This window comes from Colossoma macropomum, unplaced genomic scaffold (genome assembly GCF_904425465.1).
Source record: "Colossoma macropomum unplaced genomic scaffold, Colossoma_macropomum, whole genome shotgun sequence".
NCBI classification, from domain to species: Eukaryota; Metazoa; Chordata; class Actinopteri; order Characiformes; family Serrasalmidae; genus Colossoma; species Colossoma macropomum.
This window is the reverse complement of record NW_023494799.1, coordinates 8,787,769-8,815,525: the sequence shown is the minus strand read 5'-3', so window position 1 is coordinate 8,815,525 and position 27,757 is coordinate 8,787,769. Positions and strand designations below refer to the sequence as shown.

The window sequence follows — 27,757 nt, the reverse complement described above, 5'->3', positions numbered from 1 at the left end:
GTTTTTGTAGACTGATGAGTCTAAATTTGAGGTAACATAGTACGCCAAAGCAATTTAACATACTTCGAATTAGGCTGTCTACAACCATCAGTCAAGAATGAATGAGAATCAGTATTTGGGGATGTATAATGTATCTGGAGTTGGTGATCTGCTTGTGAATGAAGGCATGATGAATGCTACAAACAAATTTTACATCACGCAATACTAAGCAGAAAATGAAACCAACTTCTAAGACTGAATTTTGGAGGTGTGGATAAATATCCCTGCAGATTTCTTTGAAAAAGCAAGTCTCCAGAAAAGAATGGAAGCTATTATAAACAAAATAATAAGTGGTACATCCCCAGCCATTTTGACTGGAAATCAAATAAATGAAGGGTGGTCTCTGACTTTTACAGCACCGTAGCTGGAGACGTGCATATCAGTTGAGTATTTGCAGTGTTTTTCAGACTTCTTCCTTGGCCTCCTCAGCATGAACGAGCAGTGCTGTGGTATATTTTAGGCTTCTAATGAGTGCAGTCTTGTAGTGTTTCAGTACAAAAGCCTACATGTTGACTGGTGAATGGCTCATGGAAAAACCTCCAGCCAGCACAGACACTGAAAAACATGAAGGGGACTTTTAACACTTAACAGTTTGAAGTACATCCACATCTCCAACGTTACCAAAGTAAAAAGAAAGACAATAGGTTAAATTTGGTTTTTATTATAATCATTAACCGATAGACCAAAAATAAATGAAAAAAGGGGAACTTTTTTTTTTTTGTACAATTCATAAAAGGGACACAGTGCTGCAAATAGCGCTAGCATCCCTGGACAATGGAATGGTGTTAGTTCTCAGCAGCAGCAGGCAGTAGTCAGAACAGCAGTGTGAAACAGAGGCCTCCAAACCCCACAGGCAGCTACGGCCCTGAGAGAAGGGCTCAAGAAATGCTAAGAGTTTGACAAGACGGGTCAAGGATGACCAAACGCTGGCTATAATCATTTACTTATGTGGGGGAGGGAGAATTGAGGTACTACTGTTGATCATGGACTAGCCCCCTCCTCCAGCTTAGCTGAAATGCCAGGCACAGTGCCAGCAACTCAATTTATGAATAACAGGGGAAAAACAGGGCCATAATTTCGTTCAGCCCCACAGGAGAGCAGTGAGGCGATGTCTCAACAGCTCTAATAAGCATTGCTTTCTTACAAGCATTGAACACTATATACCTGGCAGCTGATTCATCTCCTGACACGTTTATATTGAAACAGAGTTCCTGTCATTGGATTTAGTCGTCAATTGATCATGTTTGAAAATTCTAAAGGAAACGAAAGATCTAGTAGTTTAACAATTTGGGCCACCGGAGTTTCCTTCATAAGAAGTCTGCAGGTGTACAGTTTTAAATATCCCCATGTAGAGACATAACCTAAAATCATAAAAAAAACAAAACAAAACAAAACACACCACAAACTTAGCCTAAAGCTTCATAAGAAGTCCCACCCAAACCCCTATGCCTCTGCAAAACCATGCCATCATGCCCACCTGATTTTGACAGGAGTTATAAAAAGGGGAGGAGGGGGAAAAAAATTGCATTGTAGCATTTCAGTAATCCCTTTTCCCCCCCAAAAAAGCTTGGTTACATTTTTTTCTCGTATTAAGCTTACGAAAAGAATTTAAGTATTTAAAAATACACACTAAACTGGCAGATGTAAAACCACCTCAACAGTATAACAATACCTTTTTTTTTTCTTTTTTTTTTTTAAACTTCGGCCCTCAAAAAAGGACAGCTCGAAAAGAGGGGGTGGAATGAGTCCACAATGTAAGCCCAAAAAAAAAGTTGACATCAGAATTACATACTTGCACTCCCATATCAATGTTTAAAGAGGCAGCATGTGTATTTGCGCCCCACTAAATATGTACATTTTTGCAAAGCTGAAGCATTCTCCATTCTCACACATGGTCCAAAAAACAGTCCAAAAGAAAAAAATTATCAAAACTTTCTGGCTTCACGTGCAGTCTGGGCACCTCCACTCTTGTTAAGAGGAAGTAGGTATGTCCACTAAAATGGAGGGGGCCCTTGTATACTATGACCATTCTATCGCCTGCAGGGCAGCCACAACCAGAAATAGAGATGAACGAGACAGTGGGCTGTGGTATCCATCACCAGTGTGGACGCGGCAGGATCACTGCAGCTCACGGGGCAGTGAACAGACTTAATGCACACATGGCCTCTTCGAAAGGTCCCCATCTCTCTCTGTTAACATTAATCCTTGACCCAGTCTCTCAGGACTCCATCACTGTCTCCTTGTATTCTCAGACTGGACCAAGGGTTTCCAATAAGCAGAGAGAAAAGGTTTTGTTGTTATATTATTGCTGGATAGTTGGTTATCGCATATCGATATCCAACTGTTGTCCAAGAATCAGGATTATAATGAGATTATTTCAGTAAAGGATGGTGAGGGAGGCATTATTTCCATGTGTTTGTCGTCTGGGAGATGGAGCGGGAGGGGATCATGTCTAGGAGATACTCCCGCTGACGGTCCACTGGAGAGGTTGTCTTGTGTACAGACAGGCTGGGGTTGACGTAGGCCATAGTGACACCTGCAGAGAAAGGGCACAATAATCAATATAAATAATACAGAACACAGTAATCAATACTGAACAATAAATAGAAACAAACAAAATCTGATCCACACATTACCAGAAAACAGAACCCTTAAAGGAAGTTTACAGCAACAAGGTACAGAGAAAAAAGGTTTAAAAGCATCTGTGCAGTATTTCTGTATCAGTACAAACATTTACACTTTGCACTAAACAAACTAAATGGAAGATTTAACGTGTTAAGAACAAAAAATAAATAAATAAAAAAAAATAAAATTAATCTGTATTTTGAGAAGTCTACAATATACACCAATATTTAAAAAATACAATTAAAAATAAATTTTTAAAGTAAAAAATAATTTTTTTACTTTATTGCATGGAATCCTCTATATGAGAGAAAGGAAAAATGTGAAGATTTGTTGTTCAGGTACAGAATAAAAATAATGGTTAGTCTCTTTAAAAAAAAAAAAATACTTATGTTGCTTAGCTTTTTTTCAACAAAACTTCAAAGGTTTTTATCTCACTAATTAGCAACCCTCCGTGAGGTCAAGTCTAAACACATTCTACAGCAGAATCGGAAAAATGCACAGGAGAGAGTAAAGGACAAAGGAAGACATTTTGGATCTGTCTGGTTTCGGACGGCATCATCTACCTGCGATGCTGCTGTTCTGCTTCCTCCAGGCACTGGTGGCGGGGTTACTGCTGCTGCTGCCGCTGTTGCCCTTTGACCCTGCCCTCACGGCATGCTTACCTGGCCTGCTGACCAGCGCGGCGGCTGTAACAGCATTCTGCAGCTGAGAGGACGTGGAGAAGCCGTGACTCAGCCCACGTGAGCTCGCACTGACAGCTGCCTGCTGCATACTGCGAGACAGCTGGCCTGGACTCTGCTCAGAGAGAGGAAAACATACAAGTGCAAATATATGAATGTGTGTGTATGGATTTTATAGGGCCGCCATGACTAGCTGAAGTCAATTAGTGGGTAACGTTGATTACGGCAGAGGAAAAAGTTTGTTGTTTACTTAAAAGTGCAATACAGAGCAAAAGTGCAATACACATTAAAAGAAACAAAAGAATTGCCCAAACAGAGCATTAAGTGCCATGAGTGCAGTTACAGCCAAAGTGAGAGGAAATGCAGAAGGAAGAAATGGGTCAATTATTTAATTAACTGAATAAAAGTCAATCAAATAGAATATAAACAGCACAACCGTTAGCTGGCCTAGCATTTAAATGACTACTCTATACGTGGTTCTGGGGACCCTGATTAACCAATGTGTGCTAGAATTGCTACACTAGGCATGCACACTTTTCAGTTATCCCTTTTCCCCCCAAAAAAACCTTGTTTACATTTTTTTCCCCGTATTAAGCTTACGAAAAGAATTAGAAAAGAAGTATTTAAAAATACACACTAAACTGGCAGATGTAAAACCACCTCAACAGTATAAAATGTGCAGAAGCGTGTTCTCTGTAGAGGATGTGTTAATATAATTTTATTTAGAAACGTAGTGACCAGGAGTGCCCAAACTTCTGCATACAGCAGTATTGATCGAATGTAAAAATTGGAACTATATCTATAAGGTCTAGCATTAGTCATTTGGATTACAAATACAGTGAGATTGATACATACAATGGTTAAAAATTTAATTACGCTGATTTTTTTCTGCCTATATAAAGCACAATTAGCGTGTCAGGAAATATCGGTTTGAAACATCTGTCCAATGTTGATCACAGGGGTTACAAGAGTAGAACATTTTCAAAGGTGACAGTGACTGCATTATGAATTAACCCAAAGCCTCTCAGGGTGACAGCTGTCATGCAACAGAGAAGAGATATTCCATGGAAGGAACTGTAACACTGACAGAAAATACTCCTGAGTTTGTGGAATGTAATACAAAAACAGGAAATATCAAACAGGAAGCTCTGGGGTTAGTTTAAATCACAAAGGAGGGGGAAATAATTTGAACTGTGGCCTTCCGCCCAAGTAATGCACACAAGGGTTTAAGTGAGAGCCCACCTGCTTGATGCTGGAGTGGTAGCGGTTTACTGCCGCTGCCCTACTAGCTTGATGCTGATGGGGCAAGGAGGCACGAGCCGGTTTATACTGCTGCGACACCAGCACATGCTGCTCCGACTTGACGACTGGTGAGGAAGAGGAGGATGAAGATGAAGAGGTGGCAGAGGTCTTGGGGCTGGACGAAGCGGCCTGCTGAAGGATACGCTGCTCGATCTCCTGCTCCTGCTGCAGGGCCTTGACAAAAGCCTCTTTCAGCCGGTTGGTGTGCTCAGCCTTTAGGGCCTTCTTCTGGTTGGAGCTCATGCACTGCTCGCACAGAATGGAGCCGCTGCCCTTCTCCTGCCTCCAGCGTGAGGTGAAGTCCGTCTGGCACTGCACACATGTGAATGGGTCCTTCACAGCCGACGCCGTGGCAGAGGTGTCCTGCTGTGGCTGCTGTTTGCCTAGGATAAGGAATGCCAGCAGTAAGATTTTAGCTAATGGTTATATGATCTAGCTCTAGTCCTGGTGTGCCTTCACAGTACAGCATCTTGTTTGCTACAACACACCCGACTTAGTTCATAAAGGAACGATAACTGGCAAGTATGTGTGTGTGTAAAGGAGTGCAGAGGTCCCTCGGGACCAGGATGAGAGGAGCAAACAAAACTTATCATGCAAGAGGCCATAAATTAAGAACATGTGAAACATAAATAATACCCATAAACAATTCTCCAAGGATAACTATTGAATGGTACAATTCAAGAAGAGTCAAGTCTTTCCAGGCATGAAAGCAAAGTACTTACTCTTAGCCAAATCCAGCAGGTTCTGCACCACCATCTCCAGCCCAACAAGGTAGATGAACTCATTGTTGGCAGCAGAGGGCAGGAAGTTGAGCTCTGGTGGAGGGGGTTTTGGAGGAGGAATCTCCAACAGGGTCTTCTCTAGCTGCTTCCGCAGGGCCAGCTTGGCAGCAGCCTGTCGGCTGGCCGGAGAATCGTTGGCGCTAATGCCTGACTGGGAAGAACCCTTCAACGCAGTAGGTGAGCCCTGAATATGGAACAACGGGACATACCTTATGAGTTTTATGACACTTCAGCTATACTTAAATTCTTAAAGCCGTATACAAACATCATTTTTGGAAGGCTTGGAATTTTAATAGAGCATGAAGGTACAAGATACAGCATCAATAGTCTGTTGTATAATTGCACTACATGTGAGCTGGCTGCCATCTGAAGTACATAAGAGCAAAGAAGCATGAATCACCTCCCACGCATGAACTTACTGCCAAAAACAGCAAAATGATGGTAAGGCAAGGTGGATTTTAATATGTGTGCGTAATTATAAATATATAAATAAACTGTCACAGTATACCACAACATACTTTTCTGCACATATTGTAGATACTTAGTACTCAAACAACACTGAACAACTGCTTGTTACATTAAAAAGAAGCATAATTAGGCTATTTAACTGGATTTAGTCCAGCATTTTATATATATATATATATATATATATATATATATATATATATATATATATATATATATATATATATATATATGTGTGTGTGTGTGTGTGTGTGTGTGTGTGTGTGTGTGTGTGTGTATATATATATATATATATATATATATATATATATATATATATATATATATATCATAGTATCATGATATTGTATTTTTGCCAAAACACCCACCCGTACTCATCTACTATTGCATAATTTTGTAAATATGATGAATGTATGGTGAACTGTAGGGAACAGTGTAACATTCACATGAACAGCAGCTAGCACTTTACAAAAACTACAGAGTAACACCAGAACAGAAACAGTGCTCTGGACTGAGTCAGAGTAAATGTGTACTGTCTTACCTGTGGGATGTTGACCAGGACATTGGTGTTGGCTACGTTGGCCACTCGAATCAAGCCCTGCTGAATAATCCTCTGGCCCTGCACTTGGACGTTGGGCACAGAGGTGCGAGGGCCCAGCAGCAGGGGAGGAGGTCCTGAGCCAGAGTGTTGCTGCTGTTGCTGCCTCAATGTGGCAATCTGCTGAGGAGTTACAGGAATAGTCTAGTAGATGAACGAACCATGGGCCGACTGATTACATTTAAATCAATTGAATAAAATTTTAATTAAAAAAGAACAAGATTCGATTGCTTCGAAAAACATGTGTGAGTAGCAGATAACAGTGCCCTGTGTACCTGTGAGCCCCTGACTAAGGGTGGCATCACTATTGATGCATGCTTGGAAACCTGCGCTCCACCCCGGACCAGAGGAGGAGGAATGACTGTGCCTGAGCTTCGATTAGATGACACCTACGCGCATACAGGGGAAGAAGTGTACAGAAATGTTTCTTGTTCTTGCATAAGGTAAGAGTGCGGATCTGAGAAATGCAGGAGCACTGACCTGTAGGGGACCTTTGCTGGATGAGATGCTACCTCTTACAAGAGGTGGAGGGTTGGATGTGGAATTGGCTGCCTGTTAATAGTGGATAAAAATAAAAATAAAAAAAGAGACAGGGACAAAGGAAGAAAGAAGGTGAGGGAAAAAGACAGAGCATGTATGAGAGAAGAGAGAAAAAACTTGGAACACAATCTTTGGTTTGGACTAGGGCTGAACAATATGGACAAAGTTTCATATTGTGTTCATATTGTTGCATGTTTCAAATACTAGGCGTCTTGTTTGATGTGATTTAAGACTGGCCTGTATTATTTTAAATGATAAAGGAAATATTTTTTTTTGTAGGGACACCTAAACACCAGGTTTACCTTCTGCACCACACTCTCTTTCTGGATCTGGCTCTGCCGGAGTTTCTTCAGCAGGACTAGCTTGGCCTCCTGCACACGCAGCTCCTCCTTCAACTGCTTTATGATCCTCTGGCGCTCTTCAGGGCTACTCTTCTACAAATCACAATACAGAAGGAAACAAATCTCAGCATAATTCTCTCAGCTGAAGCAGGAAAAGCTGAAACAGGACCATACAATGTGTGCTGGCATAGGGTCACTGGTTCCCAGAACTAGAATAAGACTAATCCAAGTCTATAATAGATTTCTGATGGAGAATCTCCACTAACTATGTACAGAAAACAAGCTTAAGTGTGCTGTCACAGTACTATTAATTTGAAGAGAAGAAGTCACATGAAGTTCTTAGCATTATGTTATCAATTAGTACAACAACAGATACAATGCAAGGAAATACTTTTGAGGTTTACCTTAACACAAGGAAAAGGTACAAACTCAGTGGTTTATGAATGAATGTAGACTCTAGGCACTCAAAAGAGATTGCAAAGAGAACAGAGTACTGAACGCCAACAGTTACCATGAGCATTTCTGTGTCCGTTTTCTTGACGCTGTGGCTGATCCCATTCATACATGGACTGGAGGGCTCATTGTCGGACAAAACAATTACATCGTCTGGCGTCGGTGCCCTTTCTTTCTTCACCTCGCTATGAAAGGGACAGAGACAGAGAAGAAAATATCAGAGCACACATGGAAATGCAACTTAATACAAGCATTCGCCACTTGCAAATCACTTAATCTGCTACACACTATTATAAAAGGAAAACAATTATCATAACAATGGCATGGACTGGCCACAAGAGGGCAGCACAAGATCATAATTTCTTTTTTTTTTTGCCAACAAAGTGTCAGACTTTGCATCGCACTGGCATGGCCTTTGATTTCAAAGCGAATATGTAGTTTAGTATCTTAGCATGCAGAGGATGGTCAGTATTTGACCAAGTACTTCTACACATATCGATACAATCTCTCATACAAGACCAACCCCACAAGGCCTCCTCTAAAGGCCTCAATAAGATGGACACGATAAGCTGCTCCCAACACATCTGCCTTCCCTGTTCGCAGCAGGGTGCGAAGGCTGTTTTGCATGTTGACTCTTTGTCAGGACAATCTTTCCATGCCCAGAGTGGGTCTGTGGCCCCTCCCAGAGCCTAACTGTTTGAGACAGAGGAGGAGGGGGATGGGAATGGCTGGCGGCCAGGCCATTGTGTACGCTCTTCATCCTCAATTCTCACTGCAGGCAGGCCACCCATTTCAAAAAGGACGATGCACGACATCTCAGGCCTCAATGGACACCGACAGAACCAGACTTGGTGGTGGGGTGGGGAAATTCTGAAATTCTAGGTATAAGGGATGAGGTCAGGCCAACTGTATGAAACTAGTACAACTTCAGAATGTCATATTATATATATATATATATATATATATATATATATATATATATATATATATATATATATATATATATATATAAAGCTGTCCAGGTATCATGCAATAAATTCCCTGTTTTTAATCTGTCTCTCTTCCCTTCGTACCAAACAGGCCGCAGGTCTCATCTCTGCAACAAGCTGGCTCATTTTCTCTTCTTCTTGTGCACAACATTGAACAACCGAACAGTTTAAAAGACCTGTATCATCTGAAGAAAAAAAAAAATGTCCTTGCTTTCCTTTTTAATAAGAGTTTGATGTCTTATTAAAGCTTTTAAAGTTTCAAAATGTACCGTTCACTCCCCAGTTCATCTATGGAAAACTATGCTGCAAAAACAGTCCACTAAGAATCCACTGTTTTTGTAATGTTATGAAAACATTTACATATATACACACACACCTGTTCAGCAGTTTAGCTCCACCCATCCATGCTAAAGTTAAAAGGAATGTTTCAACCTGGACTGCTTTTTGAAGGAAACGTCATATAAGATATCCAATCAAAACATCAGCTCACTCAGCCTTAAAGGCACAGTAACAAAAACAGCCTGGTTAACTCTAAGAGTTAAAGAGTTTGAGAAAAGGTTGTAGAAAATTAATTATGGCTATTTGAGATAGATAAGCCTATATAAAACATCATAAATAAAGGGGGGAAATAAGAAAAACGCAGGATATGGGCCCTTCTACTGAACGTACTGTTTTCTAGCTCTAGCTCCAGAAGATCTAACAGCTTAATTTGTGACTGGATTTCATACGGCTGTCTGCAGACCTAGTGTTAGACTGCTTTCACATAAGGCTTAAACTTTACGGTAGAAATAGCACTTAACCAAGTCGCCATTCTCAGCAGTCTCATACCACAAACCTCCAATCCGTTTCTCATCTGCGGTGCTCTGATGTTTGATAGCCTGTGCAAGTCAGCCTTACTGTGACGTGTCAACCTTTTCTGTGGTCATTTCTCCTAAATATGTTCAGTTAAACAAACATTTGTGCCATAATTGTTATTGCTTTCTAAAGCATTTCAGTGTAACTGTGGACACTTAGGCATGTGGACATAACCCTCCCTCCTTAAGATTTACAAGATGATTGTATGTACTTTATTCAATACTGTAAATGAGATGCCTACGGCTCTTCAAACACAAAGGCACATCAAAGCAAACAGAAGTATAGCACACTTCCCAACAGCACTCAAAGGCAAATGAGGCCTTAAGGCGATATATACACATCAAAAAGGACTCATCAAAAGTACCTTTTTATAAGATCTGCCATATCTGAGATGACGTAGCATAATGGGCAGATTTTTCTCTCTCCTCTTACAAACACAACCAACACAAACACAGCTATCAGAGAAACAGAATTGGGAAAACAGACTGGGACTTCACGGCTGCCCAGTGGAAGTCAGGAGGCGCAGACAAACAAAGATAAAACCGAAACTTTAACCTTCTCGTAATCAACATCACTTCCTGGTTATTAATCAGTACCTAAGAGATCACATGACTCACACTCTCCCTTTTCTTCAACGGTTCCTTCCAGTGTGGAAACCATAGCAACGGCCGGCTGGAACCAGTTTGTGACACATAGGCTTCATTTTGCGACGGCAGGCAGGGTTCAGGTGCAGCGGAAAATGGTGCTGCCTAAAAGTTTAAGGGGTGCACAGAACTGATTTAAGTGTTTGGGTGCTGGGCATCAGTGCACTGGGGAAGTTTTAAAGGCTCGTCAGTAATGGACACCACGTCTGGTATCGCACATTCAACTTTTTGCCCCTCCCCCCGTGCCACACGGTAATAAGTCACCCCTTTGTCCTGCTCAGAGAATGACATCATGAAGGAGCCATTTTCAGTTCTCATCTCAGCATCTAGATCCACAGTCCATCACAGCTGTGCTGAAGATGCAGACATTCAACACAAGATATAAGTCAACTTATGGACTTTTCATCTCAATATATTTCACAGACTGGCACTTCTGCTTGATTATAACTGCTGTGAACAACCAAACGTACTTAGAACAGAGATTAACGGAGAAACAACTGTTTTGACCTCAAAGCTGGTAAAACCTTTAATGTGCTCTGTAGTTATTTTAAACAGCTTTCTCACTGCACTTGATGGTTATTCTAAACAATTTTTAAAAGGCCACATTAAAGCCATTCAAAAGCATTTCAACTTAGGGTTGGACAATGACAATATTTAAGGTTATCATTATAAATTACGTTAGTTATATGTGACAACCTGCTTTTCTGAGCATATTGTGGATATCTGGCTGCATGTTTGATTATAAAAGGTACAGTTAGTCCTCAATTTTCTTTCTGACTCTAACATTAGTGGGTTTTCCATCCACCAGTTCTTTGTGAATTTTGAAGATGCGCAAAAAATGTGAAAGGAAAAAGCCTGAAATTAAAAAACACCCAAATATTGCAAAATATCACTTTATGCTAGGATGTGGTAGAAAAATTGGAATATCAATAAAGCCGAAATCCAAAAGAGTGAGTTTTTTAATACAGGTTTTTTAAAAATAAACAATGATGGATCAAGCCGTATGTAAGAAACGAGTGGCCCTACAGATCATGTCCAATCATGGCGCACAGCTTTTTGAAGCTCGCTTTGGTATTCTGAAACACCTGATCGAAAACTCGTTTGAAAAATGGCTCTGCACAATGTGCTCCAAAAACTGTCTGGTGCACTTGCGTTCCCAGATGCAAGCTGGATGTTGTCGGGTTGGCACAGAGATCTCAGCCCTCATTAGATGGGTCACTGCTTGTCCTACCTGGCGTCTCTGGGCTGCCAAAAACGCTGCCATAAAAAAAAAACCTGGCAAATGACAGTAAAGATAATTCTACGTGAAGCAAAACTGTTTAATCTCTCCACCTTGTCCCTAATCATATTAGCCTATGTCATCTAAAGTTTCTTAGGATTACTGTAGTGGATGGAAAGACAACTTAATTAGCTTCTTTTCCTGCCAAAATTTCAGTAACGCACATAACATTTGCGAAATGTTTGAATGGAAACCCGCCCATTTATAAGATCTTAAGACTGCTTATTGTTCAAATCACAACTCCTTTAGAACTGAGACCCCACCTGGGTAGCATTAAATTACCAGCTGTTAAAATATATATATATATATATATATATATATATATATATATATATATATATATATATATATATATATATATATATATATATATATATATGTGACTATATTGTATATTGTCAAGATTTTATAAAAACAACTAAATACTTGAGGCCTTTAGTTACACTCTTCAGCACGGGCAGGAGTTAAACTCTTACCCAGCATCACTGTTTAATCATGGTAAAATCATTTTAACTCACAGCCTTGAATTGCCTTAATATGCCAGCACTAGCAGACTGTGGCTGTGCACGTACAACAAGACTCCAGATTCTTTAAACATAAAGCAACTGGGCTGGGCCGTTTTGTTTTCACTATGCACAAATCAATCAGACCACAAGCAAACCTAAAACGAACTGCACTGAGACCACCTCGGGAGTTTGTGGGTCTGTTTAGTTCACTCATTATGCTCACATATGAACAGGACCGCTTAACTCAGCATCTGAGACCATTTGAAACATATATGGTCCAAGACTGGGGGGGACCCTACGACAGAAACGCAGGAGTATAAAACTTGTCTTCACAAACATCAGAGGGACTTATATTTGACAAAAGCTTTCAACTAAACAGAAATTCAATTAATATTAATATGAGTTAAATTCATATCAAATCAAGGCTGCCTGTATTGACTCCAGATTGCTGCAGAGGGGACAAAGACATCTATAAATGTGACACCAGCACAGTGAATGCGTTTAGCACTCAACATAAATATGGATCAAAGCTAAAGTACGATTCAAAGCTTAAGTTGTTGTGTCTTGTCAAGACTACACATTCCAGCTACTTAACAATTACCTGATAAATTTTCGATTTCGATCACAAGCGAGATATTAAAAAGTGCAATTAAAGTAGATATACTATTTTATAATTAAACACACAGTTTTCTTTTATCTGGCATATGAGCTGAATGACCATTTTTTCCTGATGTATAGCTCATTACAAGGCCAGGTTGACCCAGCCACATTACTCATTGCAATCTGTGCATCTTTTCAGTTTTGCATAACTCCATTTAAACTATCCTCTGTGAAGCATTATTACTTCAGGCTATAGCTATGCAAACATTATGAGAAAAATAATATGTAAATAATATGTTGAGAATACATGAATGTGTGGAGGAGTAAACCATCTTTGAATCCACCTACATATCAGGACTCCACAATCTTGTTGACACTGAACAAAATTTGACAACCATTGGGTGTCTATGCTAACCAAGCTCAAATTTGCATGACCATGCAAAGCTCTTAAACAGTTACAAAACTAACCCGTGGACAGGGCCAGAATAATCAGTTTGCATTTGGTTCTGTGCATGCCAACCTAGTGCACCAATTACCATGAATGTCTTAAGGCTACTCTTTGGAAATCTGTTGGACATAAATTTGCACCTAGGTGACAATGCATGACCTACCTTCTGGACGTGCTCATGTCCACAGGCTCATCATTGGCCTGCACTTCCACTTTGATGGTGGCCTTCACTTCGCCAGCCTTCAGGATGCTGGCCACTTTGCCAGACCCCAGCTCCCCCCTCTCCAGCTTCAGTCGCTTAGAGTCTCCATCCACGGCAGGAGCCTCCCGCTCCAGTGCTCTCTTCTGGCTGCGCGTCTGACGCACCACCTCCTCAGACATCTTCTCACCTGCACAAAAGAGGGCCAGCATGTGAGAAACCTGGAGGCAATTTATCCAAACATAAATGAATCTTATTCATACAAATTTGCTAGATAAACACTAATACTACTGTACATCAATATAAAATTAACGACAAATAATTGCTTAAAACTTTTTTTTTTTTGCATCAGACAGATGTTTAGATCGGCAGATATTTCTAATCAATATTTGATGACGTATTTATTGTACTCTAGAAGAGCAGTCGATCCTAGGCTACTGAAATATCTGCATTTTATTTGTAACCCTACATTAATAAATCTTTGATTTCTCTGTAAAGTTAATCCAATCCTAATTATAGTGCTAATTTCTACACGTTACAAATGTTCATGTTTCAGCATCAGCACTGGCAACAGAAGATTTGCACATGAAAAATATCAGATATTAGTATTGGCCCACAATTTCCATGTCAGTGCATCCCCACAGAATATCAGCTCAAGGATAAACACTACTGCTTAATAAAACAAAGCAGAATAAGTCTCAGCAAGGTCAACCCAGCCACACAGAGAAGAAGATATTACTGACAGGGACACATTATAAACACTTTCATTCAAAGCACAGAAATAGGACAAGCTGCTAGCCATTCAATTTTTTATTGATGAGCTGTTTTGCTGCCACAAACAGGCCTTAAACCCTGTAGCTACCACTGCTACACTTCAAAAATAAATAATAAAATTTACATACATAGACAAAAAGTCTGCAACCTGCAAATTGATTAAATATTGATATATTAATTTTATGAGCGAATGCCTCGCAGCCCATAGTGGACCTGCTCTGTGCCCTACCTGTGTCATGCATATCTGGTATCTGACAGTCAGAAGCAGAGCTGACTCAACACTGAGGCCTTCTCTCATCTCCGTGACATCACTAGGGCTGCACATGACCCTTCCCAAGATTCCATGGGACACACAAAGCACTTCCCTGAAAACCAGTTTAAACCGGTCTGCGGATGCAGCCAAGAGGCTACGGCAGGTTTTTAACCCCTCGAGAGACTGGCAGCAAGCACGGCCGCACACACGCCTGCGTTTGCCCAGAGGGGGAGGGGCTTCCAGCATTCCGAAACACAAGAAGGTTGGAGGGGAAGAAAAAAAAATAATAATAAAAAAAGCATCTTCCTCCCTGCTGTTCGTCACAGAGAATCTACCAGAAGCCCACACAGCCCTAACTCTCCCCTTACAATCACGGCCCAAGCAAAGATGTCAGACTACAGTATCCCATCAATCAAGCAATGATCAATTACGAAGTAAAATAAAGCGAGAGCGAGTCTGATCGACTGAGGGACTCTGTAATGTAAGTGAAGACAATGCCCTTCATCCACTTCCAAGAGTCTGATGATGAAAATAGACAAGGAGACGCATAATCTCTATACCAGCACAGGCTGGTTTAAAGAACTGTTGGTTTTGCAAGCCTTTTGAAATGCAGCTGGCACAAAAGGCAGGAAGTAGTCAATTTTCAATGTGGCAACACACAAATTGACCAAACAACACTGGACACACTTTATGAAAGTAGGTCAACAAGCATGTTCACTCGACACATCATCCTACATAACCAGTAAATGACTGTCATTAAACAGAATGCTACACTTTACAAGGCACTCCATTTCACTCATGATATCTATCCTATACAGGCCTATATCTTCTGAACAAGGTGAATAAATGAAATCAGAACTCAACGCACCAAAATGTAAACGTCATCCATTGTATATACGGCTTAGCCCATACTAGGCATGTGCAATTTAACGATAAGATCATCCCTACACAATCTTACACTACCATGATATCCAGTGTTATCCCTGCCCCGATTATATTGTTTCACTAATTACATAAGCGTGTCATTTAACTCTTGAAATCACTCTTTAATAAAAATATATGAGATTCTATTATTCTCTAAAATACCTTTTAAAACAGGCGCTGTGACCTCGATACGAACCCCTGTGTTGTGTGCGTAATTGTGGAAAGATAATTGCACAACTCTTTCAACAGAAAAACGCCAAATGTCCCAATCTGGCAACTTTTTAGATGTAAACCTGGCGAAAAGGGTCAACTACTCAATCTAAACAATGTGACGCACATAAACTAAACTAACGAACAAGTCGTCACAAAAGATGGTAGCACTTCAAATTTTCAGAATCATCCCAGGCCAGCTTTACACTGTAAAACTTTCATGGAGCTTTAGATGCTCGATGTGGAAAAAATGAGTGACAGTGCTAAGTACTTCACACTAACATCAAGTATTAACTCACAACCGTACACATCTGTAAATGGAAAACAGTGAGTCTAACTTAGAGTCAGAATACCTCAAGACCAGCCATTTCCCAGAGATGCAGGTGAGCTACGAGCTTCCTTGGAGGTGTGGAAGCTGGAGGAAAGTCGCATCTCCTACATCACAACCAATAACAGCTCCAACTCTGTGGCGGCTGTCAAATAACTGATGAATAACTGAATAAATCGATAAGATGTTTCAGACACAAATGTAGGAGTGACAAACTCTATAAAACTGAGCACTAGTTGACATTTTCTCACAGCTGGCAGCACAAGAGGCAACTTCACACTGTCCTAATCAAGCTTGACCTCCCTCAGCGCAGTAAAAAGCTTGTGCATAGCTGCACTACTATTGTTATTATTTTATTCATCATCATCGCTACAATTTACGAGTAACTGAATAAAGCTTGTTCAAGGTGACATTCGACTGCCCAACAGAAACGTGCTGTTATGTGATGCCCGTCTTTTCATCCTAATGACACTCAACAGCGCCACTCCATGTTTTAGGTTTTATTTTTCTGCAACGCTTTTAACTCTAGATGATTACATCATTAATCGAGATTTCTTTAACATGGTAAATCAAGTGCAGAAAAATAATAGCATCCCTGTCTCAATCAATCCAGCAGCAGTGCAGAGATAAGAGCAAATGAACAACCTGAGCTGATGTGATTTAACAAGAATGAGGAAAAAAGCACCATACATGCTGTAGGGTGCTGTTCATGGCAGGATGAGCTTGGTATCTTCACTTCATATAGGCACGCAAACTCTGGAAAACACAGCCACCGATGCTAAAGCTACCGCAACATGACCACGAGGGCATAAGAAGGGAAGCGCTACATGAGTCATTGATACTGAGAGGGTTTTCCACGCTTTCACACTGAGACAATCAGTAAAGTCATTAGTAAGTTTACTGTTCCAGTAAGAAAACAATGACACAACAGCTAAACCAATGCAAGAAATTAGGTGTGACCATCAGACTCTATGACTTACTGTAAGAAAGTAGGAGATACTGAGATATGCATCATCGTCATGCAAACTGACTATTATTTTTTATCTTTGATCAAGTAGATTGCAAGACTGGAATGTTCCAACCTGGAGCGATTCACGATAAGGCTGAAAGATTAATCGTTTTTATATCAAAATCGCAATTTGAAAGCGTAATTATCAAATCACAAGAGTTGCAATTATAGCTTTTACATGATCAAGTTTTAAGTATGAAAATGTAACCCAAAAACATGAAGTCTGACTGTAGTACTAGCACAGTTTGCTGATTTTCCTACCCAAAAACAGCTGATTTCAACTCAGCGGCTGACTGCACAGTTTAGAAGGTGAGAGCAGAAAAATAACCAAACTGTGCTGCAATCCACTCTGTGTGCTTGTACAGCATCTCATTCTCCTCATACATGTGAATAGCTTTCCTTTCTGTAATCAATTCTTTTTCTCCTTTATTTTCCATATTTATCACAGATTACTTACTGAAACCTTTGTAGTTGTGTTTCTTGTCTTGGCTTATGCTTATCCCTGAAGTATTTTAATCCTTTTATAAAAAGATAAATGCAAATAAATCCATCCTGGTTTGTTGGTAAATAGGTTAAGTACTTGGTAACTTGGTCTGGCAGTGGACTCAGGGAGACAGTCCACCTTATTTTCATGTAACAGCTTAAGCTACAAACAGAGGAAGCTTGTCAGTGAACCAAAGCAAATACACCTCCCATCTCATATCAAGCTCAGGTACAGCTTGAGAAGACAAAAAGACATCTTTAATTTTGAAAAGGCAAACGTGCACTTTCAATAAAATTAATAATAAAGGTGAACATGTAGGTATAACCAAGAAATAACTAATCCACTGATGTCCATGTAAAAATGATCTCAAAGTCCATTTTTAGTGCAAAAGCATCCATCAGTGACAGTGTGTGCTCTGCTGGAACACAGTGCCTGTAAACAAGTCAGGTTTAGGGCTGTGATATTCAGCTTTTGGTGGAGTACTTGAAGTTGAGAACAAACTAAGGGAATGATAACAGGGCGTAAAATCATTTTACGATATTTCCTAGAACTTTGATAATAATGTGATGGACACTGCACGGTGAAAGAAATCAATGCAAGACATGAGAACACTCATCTATGGCCCACCCGGTGAGGAAAGGAGGGGTTTCTCAGGAGACGAGAAAAGATTAGAAAAACCAAATCTGCAGAGTTCACTTGTTTATGTGACAACGAATCAAGCTGTTAACTGCCAGTTTCTGAGGCGTCTTCAGCAACGGCAGTATCAGTATGCAAATGACATTGTTTTAAGCAATGGGACCATCTGAAAAACAAGTCTCTGCATGCCATAGTGAGGTGGGCTGAGAAAGGAGTGACTATTTCCTCATGTGGCCTCAAGAAGCTGTAATGACCGCCCATAGGGAACAGGCTGAACAACACAGTCCTCTGTGACTAAGCACAAGTGCACAGCAATGGAAGAGAACAAAAACAGACAAATGACGAGACAAACAAGCAAGCAAGCAGCCTGAGGTCAGTAGATTAACCTGTCACTGGGCAGGATTAAACCATCCTGTACTGCTAAACAAAGCTGACATGACATTTTTCATCTTAATTTGCTCTTTTTCTCTTACAATTACATCAAAAAGGAATCTTACTCAGCATCGGATGAGCTGAACATGACCTATACCAGATTTACAAAAGGAAACTTACCATTTTCATTCTTATGTATTGTAAAGAGTATTTAGCAGCCAGCAAATGTCTAATAAGCTACATTCAACCAAGATTGTTATCTATCAATATCACCAGAACTAAACATCAAAACTGTTGCAGAACACCAACACCGATATAAACAATATCAACACGCGCCGAGATCAGCATGTGATATTCAGCACTTTCTTGAAGACCACTTGAACCTTAGAGCTGCTTTCCCATTACTCTGTTCATAGGGACTTCCTCAATCCATCCACAATCAAAAAATAAACTGATAATTGTCAAAAAAATGAACAGATTAGATGATGTCTTGTTACAGGATCTCAGTTTCTCTAAGCTGGCTCCTTCTTGTCCTGTAGTCAGCTGTAAGGCTCAGTGAGGGTGCCCCTGCTGACTCAGTCCTGCACATCAAGGGTTAAGCCCTGCCATTTTAACACCACTGACAGATCAGGCCACGAGGGTGTTACCTAACAAAATGGACGTCTTTAACCCTGCATCTGCCACAGGCTCCACCTGGTATTGCCCCTAGCAACAGGATAACGAGTGCTGAGCCAGGAAGTAGAGCCTATGTCTCTTCATGTGGGCACAAAAGAATGCTCACACTCAAAGAACATAGCCTCAGTCACCCCTCACAACCCCTTACAAACGCGCGTGCACGCACACATCAGAAAACCACCTACCCATCCCCCACGTTCACACACATCTCAAACAGACTACAGTGTCAACCACACACAAACACACACAGGGATACAAGCGCACTCACGCGACACACAAAAACAGTGGATCCGCCAGGAAATTTATAGATAAGATTCAAAGGCTACTCTGAACAGTTACATGCTTTTAGACTATATTTAGCTGCGGGGCACAAACCACACCAAAACCTCAAATAATTAATGTCGGGATAAATCTTCAATCTCTGGACGAATCCATTAGAATAGTTCATCATCACAATCAGCTGATGGCTTGACGTAGTTTTAAACTGCTGTTTTGAATACAAGGTCTTTCTGTTTTCACGAGGCGAAGGAGCTGATGGAAAGTGATGTACAGTTACGAGACACACAGGCGAAATCAGGGGTGGGTGATAACGCATAAAGATAATATCAGGATACTTTACGATTCATGATGTCATATGCTCTCTTTGTAATGAGGTTTGGTCAGTGCTCTAGAAGTACTTACAGTGTCCATGAGGGACACAGAAAAGCATATTTTGGTGTAACGTTACCAATAACGATAAATATCGTCATGTCATAAGTGAAGTCAACCAAGTCCAGTAATCAACTCGGTCAGAAAATAAATGCATCGTTTTACGTTTTTGCCTCTTACAAAGATCAGTCAAAATAATGGCAAAGCAATTTCCAAATACTGTAAGTCATCAGTAAATAGCTTGTATATATAATAAGTCTGTGAATTAATGTTACTGTTAGAGTAACAACACACAACATGGTCTTAATCCAAGGGCATTCACAGCACTTCTTCCCCAATAAAATACAAAGGACACTGTTTAATTTGTAAAATGTTCTGCTGTTGAGTTTAAATTGTTAGTTAATATTTCAGTTCATTTAAAAGAATAAGTTTAAAATTTCACAATGTGCTCCCATTTGTACATAACATGTACAAACCTCAGTCAATGTGGGCCAAAGCTGCCCCCTTTAATAAGTTATTCCCACCCTGAATCAACTCAGTCCAAATCTGGACAATACATAATTCATCTCATTCAAGTCTCCTAACTCTCAGTGCTCTGTAAGCACTTTCCGAGTCTACACTGTGCTCATTCCAGGACCAGTTTCAGACCTGATAAACTGGTGATTCTGTAAGGATATTTATCTTATAAACGTGTGTGTAAACTATAAACAAGAAGAGTTTCTCGCCTTAGAGTTCATAACACAGACACGTTGCGACAAGGAACGAGCTTTTAAAGTATTAGACAATGTGCTCTTTCATGATTTGTCAATCTGTATAAGAAAAAAGTTTTTTTTTTCTTTTGATGGAACAGAAATGGTACCAGCAAAAAAGCTGTCAAATAGAATATATGACATTAACAAATATCTTAAGGAATCTGTTTATAAGTAGCTAAAGCAACATATACGCAAATGGCAGCTGTGATGACGGAGTCGATCAGGTGGTCCTTCTTTGCTACTGAGGACGCATCAGGGCGCTTTGGCATTCACTACAAATGTTACGTGACCAGAGGCGTCCCTGACCACCTTCGAGGGTGGGTTCAAAAATAAACTGGAGCCCGTTCACATCGGTACACAATGATGTCCACTTATTATGATCGGATCATGCAAAAGGTTTGTTAAGACCAGGTGTAAATGGGTTCTTGGATGCCTGACGTTGTCGGGATTTGAACTCAACCTCCTGACAATAAACCAAAACTAACAGCTACGCCGCTTGAGCCTCTTCTAAACTTATTTCTATTAAAACGCACAGTTGGTCTGTTTCGTGGAAGCACTGACCACCACAAGAGTGTTAAAAAAATAGGAAAAGCTTACTGCAAAATAAAATTATAAATGATAATGTTATAATGATAACAACCTCAAGTAAACTATCCAGTATCTCCTCCTATCTGCCCACTTTTTTGATTACGAACACTGTCCAGTAACAGCTGTAGCAGATGTCTACATGCTTCCTTACCTCAATCTCTGACATCACTGGTAGTTAGTATCACTGTACTAAGCAAAGGCTGAATGATCTTGAGAACAGATTTCAGTACCAGACAAGCCTGCTGTTACTGCATTGTGCAATCCTGTGCGTGTTCTGTCTTAGGACAAGATGTGGAGCATATCTTTTCTCATCACAAGCACATGACTGAACAGCCTTTGTCCATGAACGAAGGAAGATGCATGATAAGTCTGAATAGATGTGAGACGCCCATAACTTAGTAATTGTTAGTAGGTGTAAAATGTACCAAAAGAAGATACTTAGCGGTAAAGCATTACTCAGTAACTAATGAAACCAAGAAATGGCCTCTCCACACTGCATTAGCAGTTGGCCTCCTCTGTCTTTTTCAGGCCAAAGGAGAACAGGCTGACAAGCCAACAGGACAGTGAGCTTTGTCAGTTCATATGCATTTATTATACGCAAGACATTCCTAGGATTACGACCAAACAAAGCGTGCTGCAGCTAACACCCACAAACACAAATGTCTCAATAAGTGGTTTGTGCCATTTCCAAGAGGAAGAGCTGCAGCACACCCACAAGTTGTGCCCTCCTGGGTGAATACCTTGGTGCTGCATTCATGTCACTGCAGCACACAGAGAGTTCCAGAGTTGCCCTGTCAGCAAAGCTCAATTCCATCACACGCGGGTAACTGTTGTCACATTCTTTCCAGAACTTCTCCAACACGAGCATCTTCTACAGCTCCACAGTGTGAAATCATTCTTGAAGTCAACACGCATTAGAAATCAGAACACGTCACAGTGTGGCATGAGAATGTGTTTCAGAGTGCAATATGGTTTCAGGAAGCATCTCTGAGCTAACTCAGCATTTTCACTCAAAGATGGGTGGAGGTGATTAAAGAGGGAGGTGAAACACGATATTATTGGTTAACATTTTTCTTCACCCGCTGGTGCACAGGACGATCAAAACAGAAGGATGAGAGGAAAACAAGAAGTTTGTGTTTTATATGACACATAACACAAAGAATCATGCTTAATATCAACATGTAGCTTAATAAGCCATGAAATAAGAAGGTAAAAACCAAACATGAATATCAAATTGATTTTACACATGTGACACTGTAACTTAAAGGGTCTGTACTCTACATTTTCTTTTCTTTTTTATTTTTTACCCTGAGGTCCACTTATAACATTTGTGTTGCTTTACGCACCAAAAACAGCCATCATTTATTTTTACTTTTCTGTTTTCCACCCTCTCTCTTATGCCTTACAATTAAACAGGATGTTTCTGTTACTGTCCCTTTAAGACCGATATGCAAATGATCTCAGTACTGACTGGCTGCCCTGTCTTGTGCCTTATTCAAAAAAGCAGTCCAGGCTGAAACGGTCCCTTATAACATTACTGTGAATGAGTGGGGCTAAACTGCTGTAGGCTGATCGTGTATGGATGTATGCGTGTAATTACACAGATTTTCACAAAAACAATTAATTTAAAATGGGGTGTTTATGCAGCCTAGTTTTCATGTTTGGATTGGAGAGCGAATGGTTACAGTTGTCCTTAACAGAGTCTAATGAGTATTTAAAAAAAGCAAAGACAATTCTGTTTTTCCAGAATATGAGCCCTTTATGTGCCCACAAAATGAAGTGTATTTACTACACCTACCCTTCAGACTGACAACAGGTCGCAACTGATACAGTCTGCTTGAGAAGAAGCTTCATATTCACCATCTGCAACCACTTACTTACTCTACATTTGATCAGACTGAACTTTGGCCCCAAATAAACAGCTTTTCACTGAGTGACAACAGGAATCAGCAGTCCTTAAGGATTTTTCCATATTCAAACCCTCTGTGGTGACAGGAAATGGAGGTGGAAGACAAAGAACCTTCACCCAGTTGCTGTAGCCATGTGTCAATTTCTAGCGTTTCCTGTTTATTATAGGACTCCATCTTTGATGTCTTGGGTATGGCAGTCAGAGCATTCAGACACACTAGACAGGCCTATCCATGCTCTCTTAAAGCAAGGCTTATTTTAGCAGTTAAAGACGCCCGAGATTCAGGCTGGTTGTAACTAGAATTTACATTAAATAACAGTTTATTTTTAGAAGACCTAGAAGAGCTAAGAGTTAGCATGTTAGCATGTAGGCTAAGGGTAATCATTCCCAGGAGGACCATAGCAATACCGTGCTGGCATTATTCCAATAAAAGTAACAATACACATACCTTTAAAGTTCGACACAATTTGATTTCGAGATCAAGACCTGATTTTCAATAAATGGAGACAACTGAAGAACTTTAAGAGTTTTAATTTTACAAATCTCAAAATATATCATCGCTGTCCAAAGAAAAACATGTAACTCCGATTTTTTTTTTTACCTTTCCACATCATTTGAATGTGGCAGCTGTCCTTTACATCGTGTGATGATGTTTCATGATGAATAGACCAAATGTAATGCTTCAAAACAGCTCGGGATAAAATCTCCTTACATTAACTTATATTAAGAGTAAAGAACATTTTTGCCTTCTCCTGTAAATTTTCCACTTTGGAGATACTTGTTTTACTTTGGACTGCGACGATATATACTACACAGACTGGTTTTGCCTCAAATGCCAGCCCACTGACAAAACAAGCCCCCAAAAATTGCCACCTATAGAATTTACAAGCCAGCACAAGCCCCACCCACTTTACTCTGATAGGACTCATCCAGATGCCTCAGTGACAACAGTTTCCACAAAAAGATGCGCAAAAAAAGGGGTTAATTTTTTCTATACTGTATTGAAACCATCACACCCTCACAAAAAAAACTCTACCATTACCAGTTACCTCATTTCTCATCTTGATCCCAGTTTAAACTGAAGGCCGTTATCCTTTCACTGCTCGGCTCTGGACGATTCAAATGCCAAGTAAGACCGCAAGGATCTTTCAAGATCACCACCACCTGCGAGATGGACTGCATCATCAATACTAAACCTATTTCACTAAAAGCTCTCCAACTGTCATGCACTTGATCTTTAGTCAGCAAAGTCATGCCTGTCTGACTACATTATTCTTCAATGCTTCTCTCGTGGAGTACAGCACTCCTCCGCAGGCTAGTCCACGGCCCTCCATGAGATTCAAAGAGACACGTCCCCTATTACACACCAAGGGGTGCCAAGAGTTTACGGTGGTGCTCAACAGACAGGGAAGATGGACTGCCGGGGCTCAACAACACCTGTCCTGCACCACTTATAAAAATTATTGTGGATCGGGCAGGTTTGGTAAGATTGTTACACAAATTTACTGATGTAATCATAAAAGGGGAAAACACACCCAAACTCCAGTGACTCTTACACAATGACGTAATAATTCAATAGAAAAAAACTGATCAACAAATGTAAGAAAGCTGACCTCCAACAGAACAATGTTTGCAAACAATCTTGTGGATCCTGCCGATGCAAATGAGCTTTTTCTAAAATATGTTTATCTACGTAGATCATCCTCAGAATGGCATTCATAGAAACTGACTGTACTGTCATTAAAACGTAAGATGCCTGAATGTTAATACCCAAGTAGCCTAAATGTTTCCCCCCACTTGAGTTCTGAGCCACTCATTACATTAACCAAAACAAACAAACAAACATGGCTGCAGTTTCAAGTAACTAACTGTTTTCATTTTTTTAAGACAAGAAAGCATCACAGTCCAGCACCCTAAACGTCAGCACCCTCACATTCTCCTCAACGAGTCATGCACTGACCAAACGACAGTATACCTATCTGAAAGTGCAGTAGTGGCAAACAAACACTACGAAAAGGTCAGCAGAGAAGTCAACCCTAAGACACGGTTAAACCATGTGGTGAAATGCACAAATCAGATTTGGGCCCGTATTCAAGCTTCTCTGCGTAGGAGTGCTCTCTTGTTTACTCCGACCTAACTTACAGGAACAGATCCTAGAGCAACACCTCCTACTCTGAGAAGCTTTATGAAATGCTGGCCCAGGTTAACTGTTAGTGATTGTCACTTCTACTAAAAGTAAAAGATCACACAATACAGGATGGTGGCGTAAGAGTAGTGAAATGTTGACTCATCTCAGCTCAAGAATTTCTAGGAAAGGTAAAAATATAAATAAATAATGACCACTCAGCAACACCTAAGCCTAGGCTGAAGGTAGTATATGGGTAAATAAAACTAGCCATTAAAAGAACAGTGTGTCCTTCAGGAACTACCCAGCACATCTCAGCTGGCTCTTTCTGATCTGCACCTCTCCGCTAGTTCAATCAAGATCGCTCTTCCAAAAAAATTGGAAATAGTAGCACGGTTTATGGGCAGACAGCGCAAAAGAGGAACTTCTGCCCAGAAAACCAACTGTTTCTCATCTTGCATGATCCGAACTCGACAGTCTGCAAGATAACCCCACCTTTGTAGATGTTTTCTGTGTTTATGACAAGCCAGATCGTTTTAAGGGTGATAAAGGACGGGCTGGCAGCTAAGAAGATCCTGCTGTGTAAGAAGTCCACCGGCATAAGTACCAACATAAGCCTCTTCAGCTTAGATGGCAATCGTGTTATCATAAAATCGCTTTAAAACATTAAAAACACAAATGGCAGAAAGAAAGTTTTATTTCTGGTCAAAAACACAGCAAAATCGATCTAAAGGGTGAAAGAGATTCGTTCGCTTTGGATCTTAATCTGAACGTCCATCATCAAAAAAACGACTCTAAAACGAACTTTTCGCGTATCCGAAAAGCAAAAATAAAGCTCCTGAATGTCTAATCGAGATATTCACTCTCAGACATCGGTTTAAACTGCTTAAACTTAGTCCTCACAGCGAGTCTTACCGGTGCGCTGGTTAGCCAGATAGCTAACTAGCCCGCTAACTAACCGATAGGCTTGCTGAGAGCTAACCTAGCCAGCTAGCAAACTTGTTCGTCGATAAGAGCAATGAACTTTTGACAAAGGTGGGCTACAGCGTTAACCCCCATTTTACCTTTTCGCACATTTACTATGAAATTTCTCAAAAATGGCAACTACAGCAGGCTGTTAAAACTTGTTAACTTTACTAGCGACCAACTCCATTGAACCGCAGCCAGCTAGCAGCGGCTAACGCGGCTGAGAGCGAACGGACAGACGGACAATGTTCACTCACACAATCGTCAAAAAACAGCTAAGTTAGCAGGCTAGCCCCGATTATCACCGTTCTCTAATGAGGCGGATTAAAAAAGACCGACTAATTAATTAACCATTTCGGAAGAATTCACGCTCTAAAGTTACCCGGTTACGTTATCGAGACATCAGTTAGACTAATCTGCAAGAATCCCTGAACAATTTCTCGTTTTTTACCATATGTGATTATCGATTTCCTGAAGTGTGGCTAATTAAAGAGCAGACCGACACACAGCTAGCTAAGCTATCACCGCTAGCCAGTATGCTAACTTATCTCTCAATCTCTAGTCTTTCTCTGTGTCGTCTGTTAGCCTTAGCCTAGCCAGCCAAGCTCTCGTCAACTTGTGAAGAACTTCAGTTTACATAAAATCCCGTAAAAGAAACCGACTCCCGCCCGCCCCTCCAAAATACACCCCGAGAACGGTAGCTCACCGAGAAGGGGAGATGCTAGACGCCTTTCCGGTGACCTCAGTGCGGTGAAGTTTTCTCTGCTAGCTCGTAATCTGTCTGAGGAGTCCCGGAGATCCCCGCCGCCGCCGCTCCGGTTCCGAATGAGCTGCGAGCGGCTCAAACGCACGGAGCCGCGGACACACTGCAGGGCGCATGCGCAGTGAGCAGCACTGAGAGGACAGTGACCAGAGTCTTCGCATCTGAACGAGGATTATAACCTCTCACTGAATCTGACTTTCTCTTCTAATCTAGACAACTTTAAACCAGCATAACCAGATGTGGGCGGAGTAGCCTAAAGCCCAGGGTTGGGAGGGTTACTTTAGAAATGTATTCAGTTACAGACTCATGATTATCTGTTAAAAAATGTAATTGTAACCTAATCCGAAGGATTACCGTTAGAAAGTAATGTAATCTGATTACTTTACGTTACTTTTGGATTTCTTGGCTTTAATTAAAGGTGTTTATTTAAATAAAGGAAAAAGGTAAATAATGTCAAGACTTTTTAACGTTCAGTAATTTAACAACACACGTCAAACACAAAAACTGCACTGTTTTATGAAACAGAATGATAAATTATAGGTGACTTAAATATTGTGCCTCACAGAAACAGTCAGTGATCTCACTTTTAGCGAAACGGCCAAGTCTAATATATGAAAATACGTAAATTATAAAGATGACAGATTACACATTTGTGTAACAGTTTACTTTGAGTTTAGGCATGTTTGCTCAAACCTTGAAGTTTAAAAATCAAGATTTGCTTCCCAGCAACAAAAATTGTGTGATTTCAACAAGAAAAAAAAGACTGAAACACATGGGAACAAGTAATCAGTGTATAATGATCCAGTCCATTGGATGAAATGCAAATATTAAAAAACTATACTGCGGTCCTAAAACTGTTCTTTATTAAAAATCTATTGTTATTCATGCCAAAGCCAAAAGATCAATCTGGTGAAAATCTTCTTTTGAGACTCCATAAATAGAGGCCTTTCTATAAACTCTGACTGCCCATCATGTGTGTTTATCTGCTAAAAATTT

At 40.4% G+C, this 27,757-nt stretch overlaps 1 protein-coding gene across 2 annotated transcripts; it reads right to left on the bottom strand.

Annotated features, from left to right (window-relative positions):
- Positions 1-679: 679 nt before the first annotated feature.
- Positions 680-26,888, bottom strand: gatad2ab (GATA zinc finger domain containing 2Ab). Of its 2 annotated transcripts, none has more exons than XM_036586442.1 (11): positions 26,705-26,888; positions 13,310-13,535; positions 7,884-8,010; positions 7,334-7,465; positions 6,972-7,043; positions 6,767-6,880; positions 6,435-6,614; positions 5,369-5,612; positions 4,587-5,029; positions 3,228-3,459; positions 680-2,575 (listed from the first exon to the last, which is right to left on the bottom strand). In XM_036586442.1, exons 2-11 carry the CDS (start codon positions 13,525-13,527, stop codon positions 2,442-2,444), a joined length of 1,896 nt encoding a protein of 631 aa, XP_036442335.1. In that variant the 5' UTR covers positions 13,528-13,535; positions 26,705-26,888; the 3' UTR covers positions 680-2,441. The 2 variants fall into 2 exon arrangements, with proteins under 2 accessions (XP_036442335.1, XP_036442336.1); XM_036586443.1 differs by having other exon boundaries at positions 6,435-6,611.
- Between the last annotated feature and the right edge of the window lie 869 nt (positions 26,889-27,757).

Excerpts from the sequence above, each read along its gene's own strand:
- gatad2ab (XM_036586442.1), bottom strand. The coding sequence starts at position 13,527 with ATGTCTGAGGAGGTGGTGCGTCAGACGCGCAGCCAGAAGAGAGCACTG. Across the intron at positions 6,615-6,766 it reads CCTTAGTCAGGGGCTCACAG|CAGATTGCCACATTGAGGCA; the intron begins GTACACAGGGCA and ends GTAACTCCTCAG. Across the intron at positions 3,460-4,586 it reads ACCACTCCAGCATCAAGCAG|AGTCCAGGCCAGCTGTCTCG; the intron begins GTGGGCTCTCAC and ends CTCTCTGAGCAG.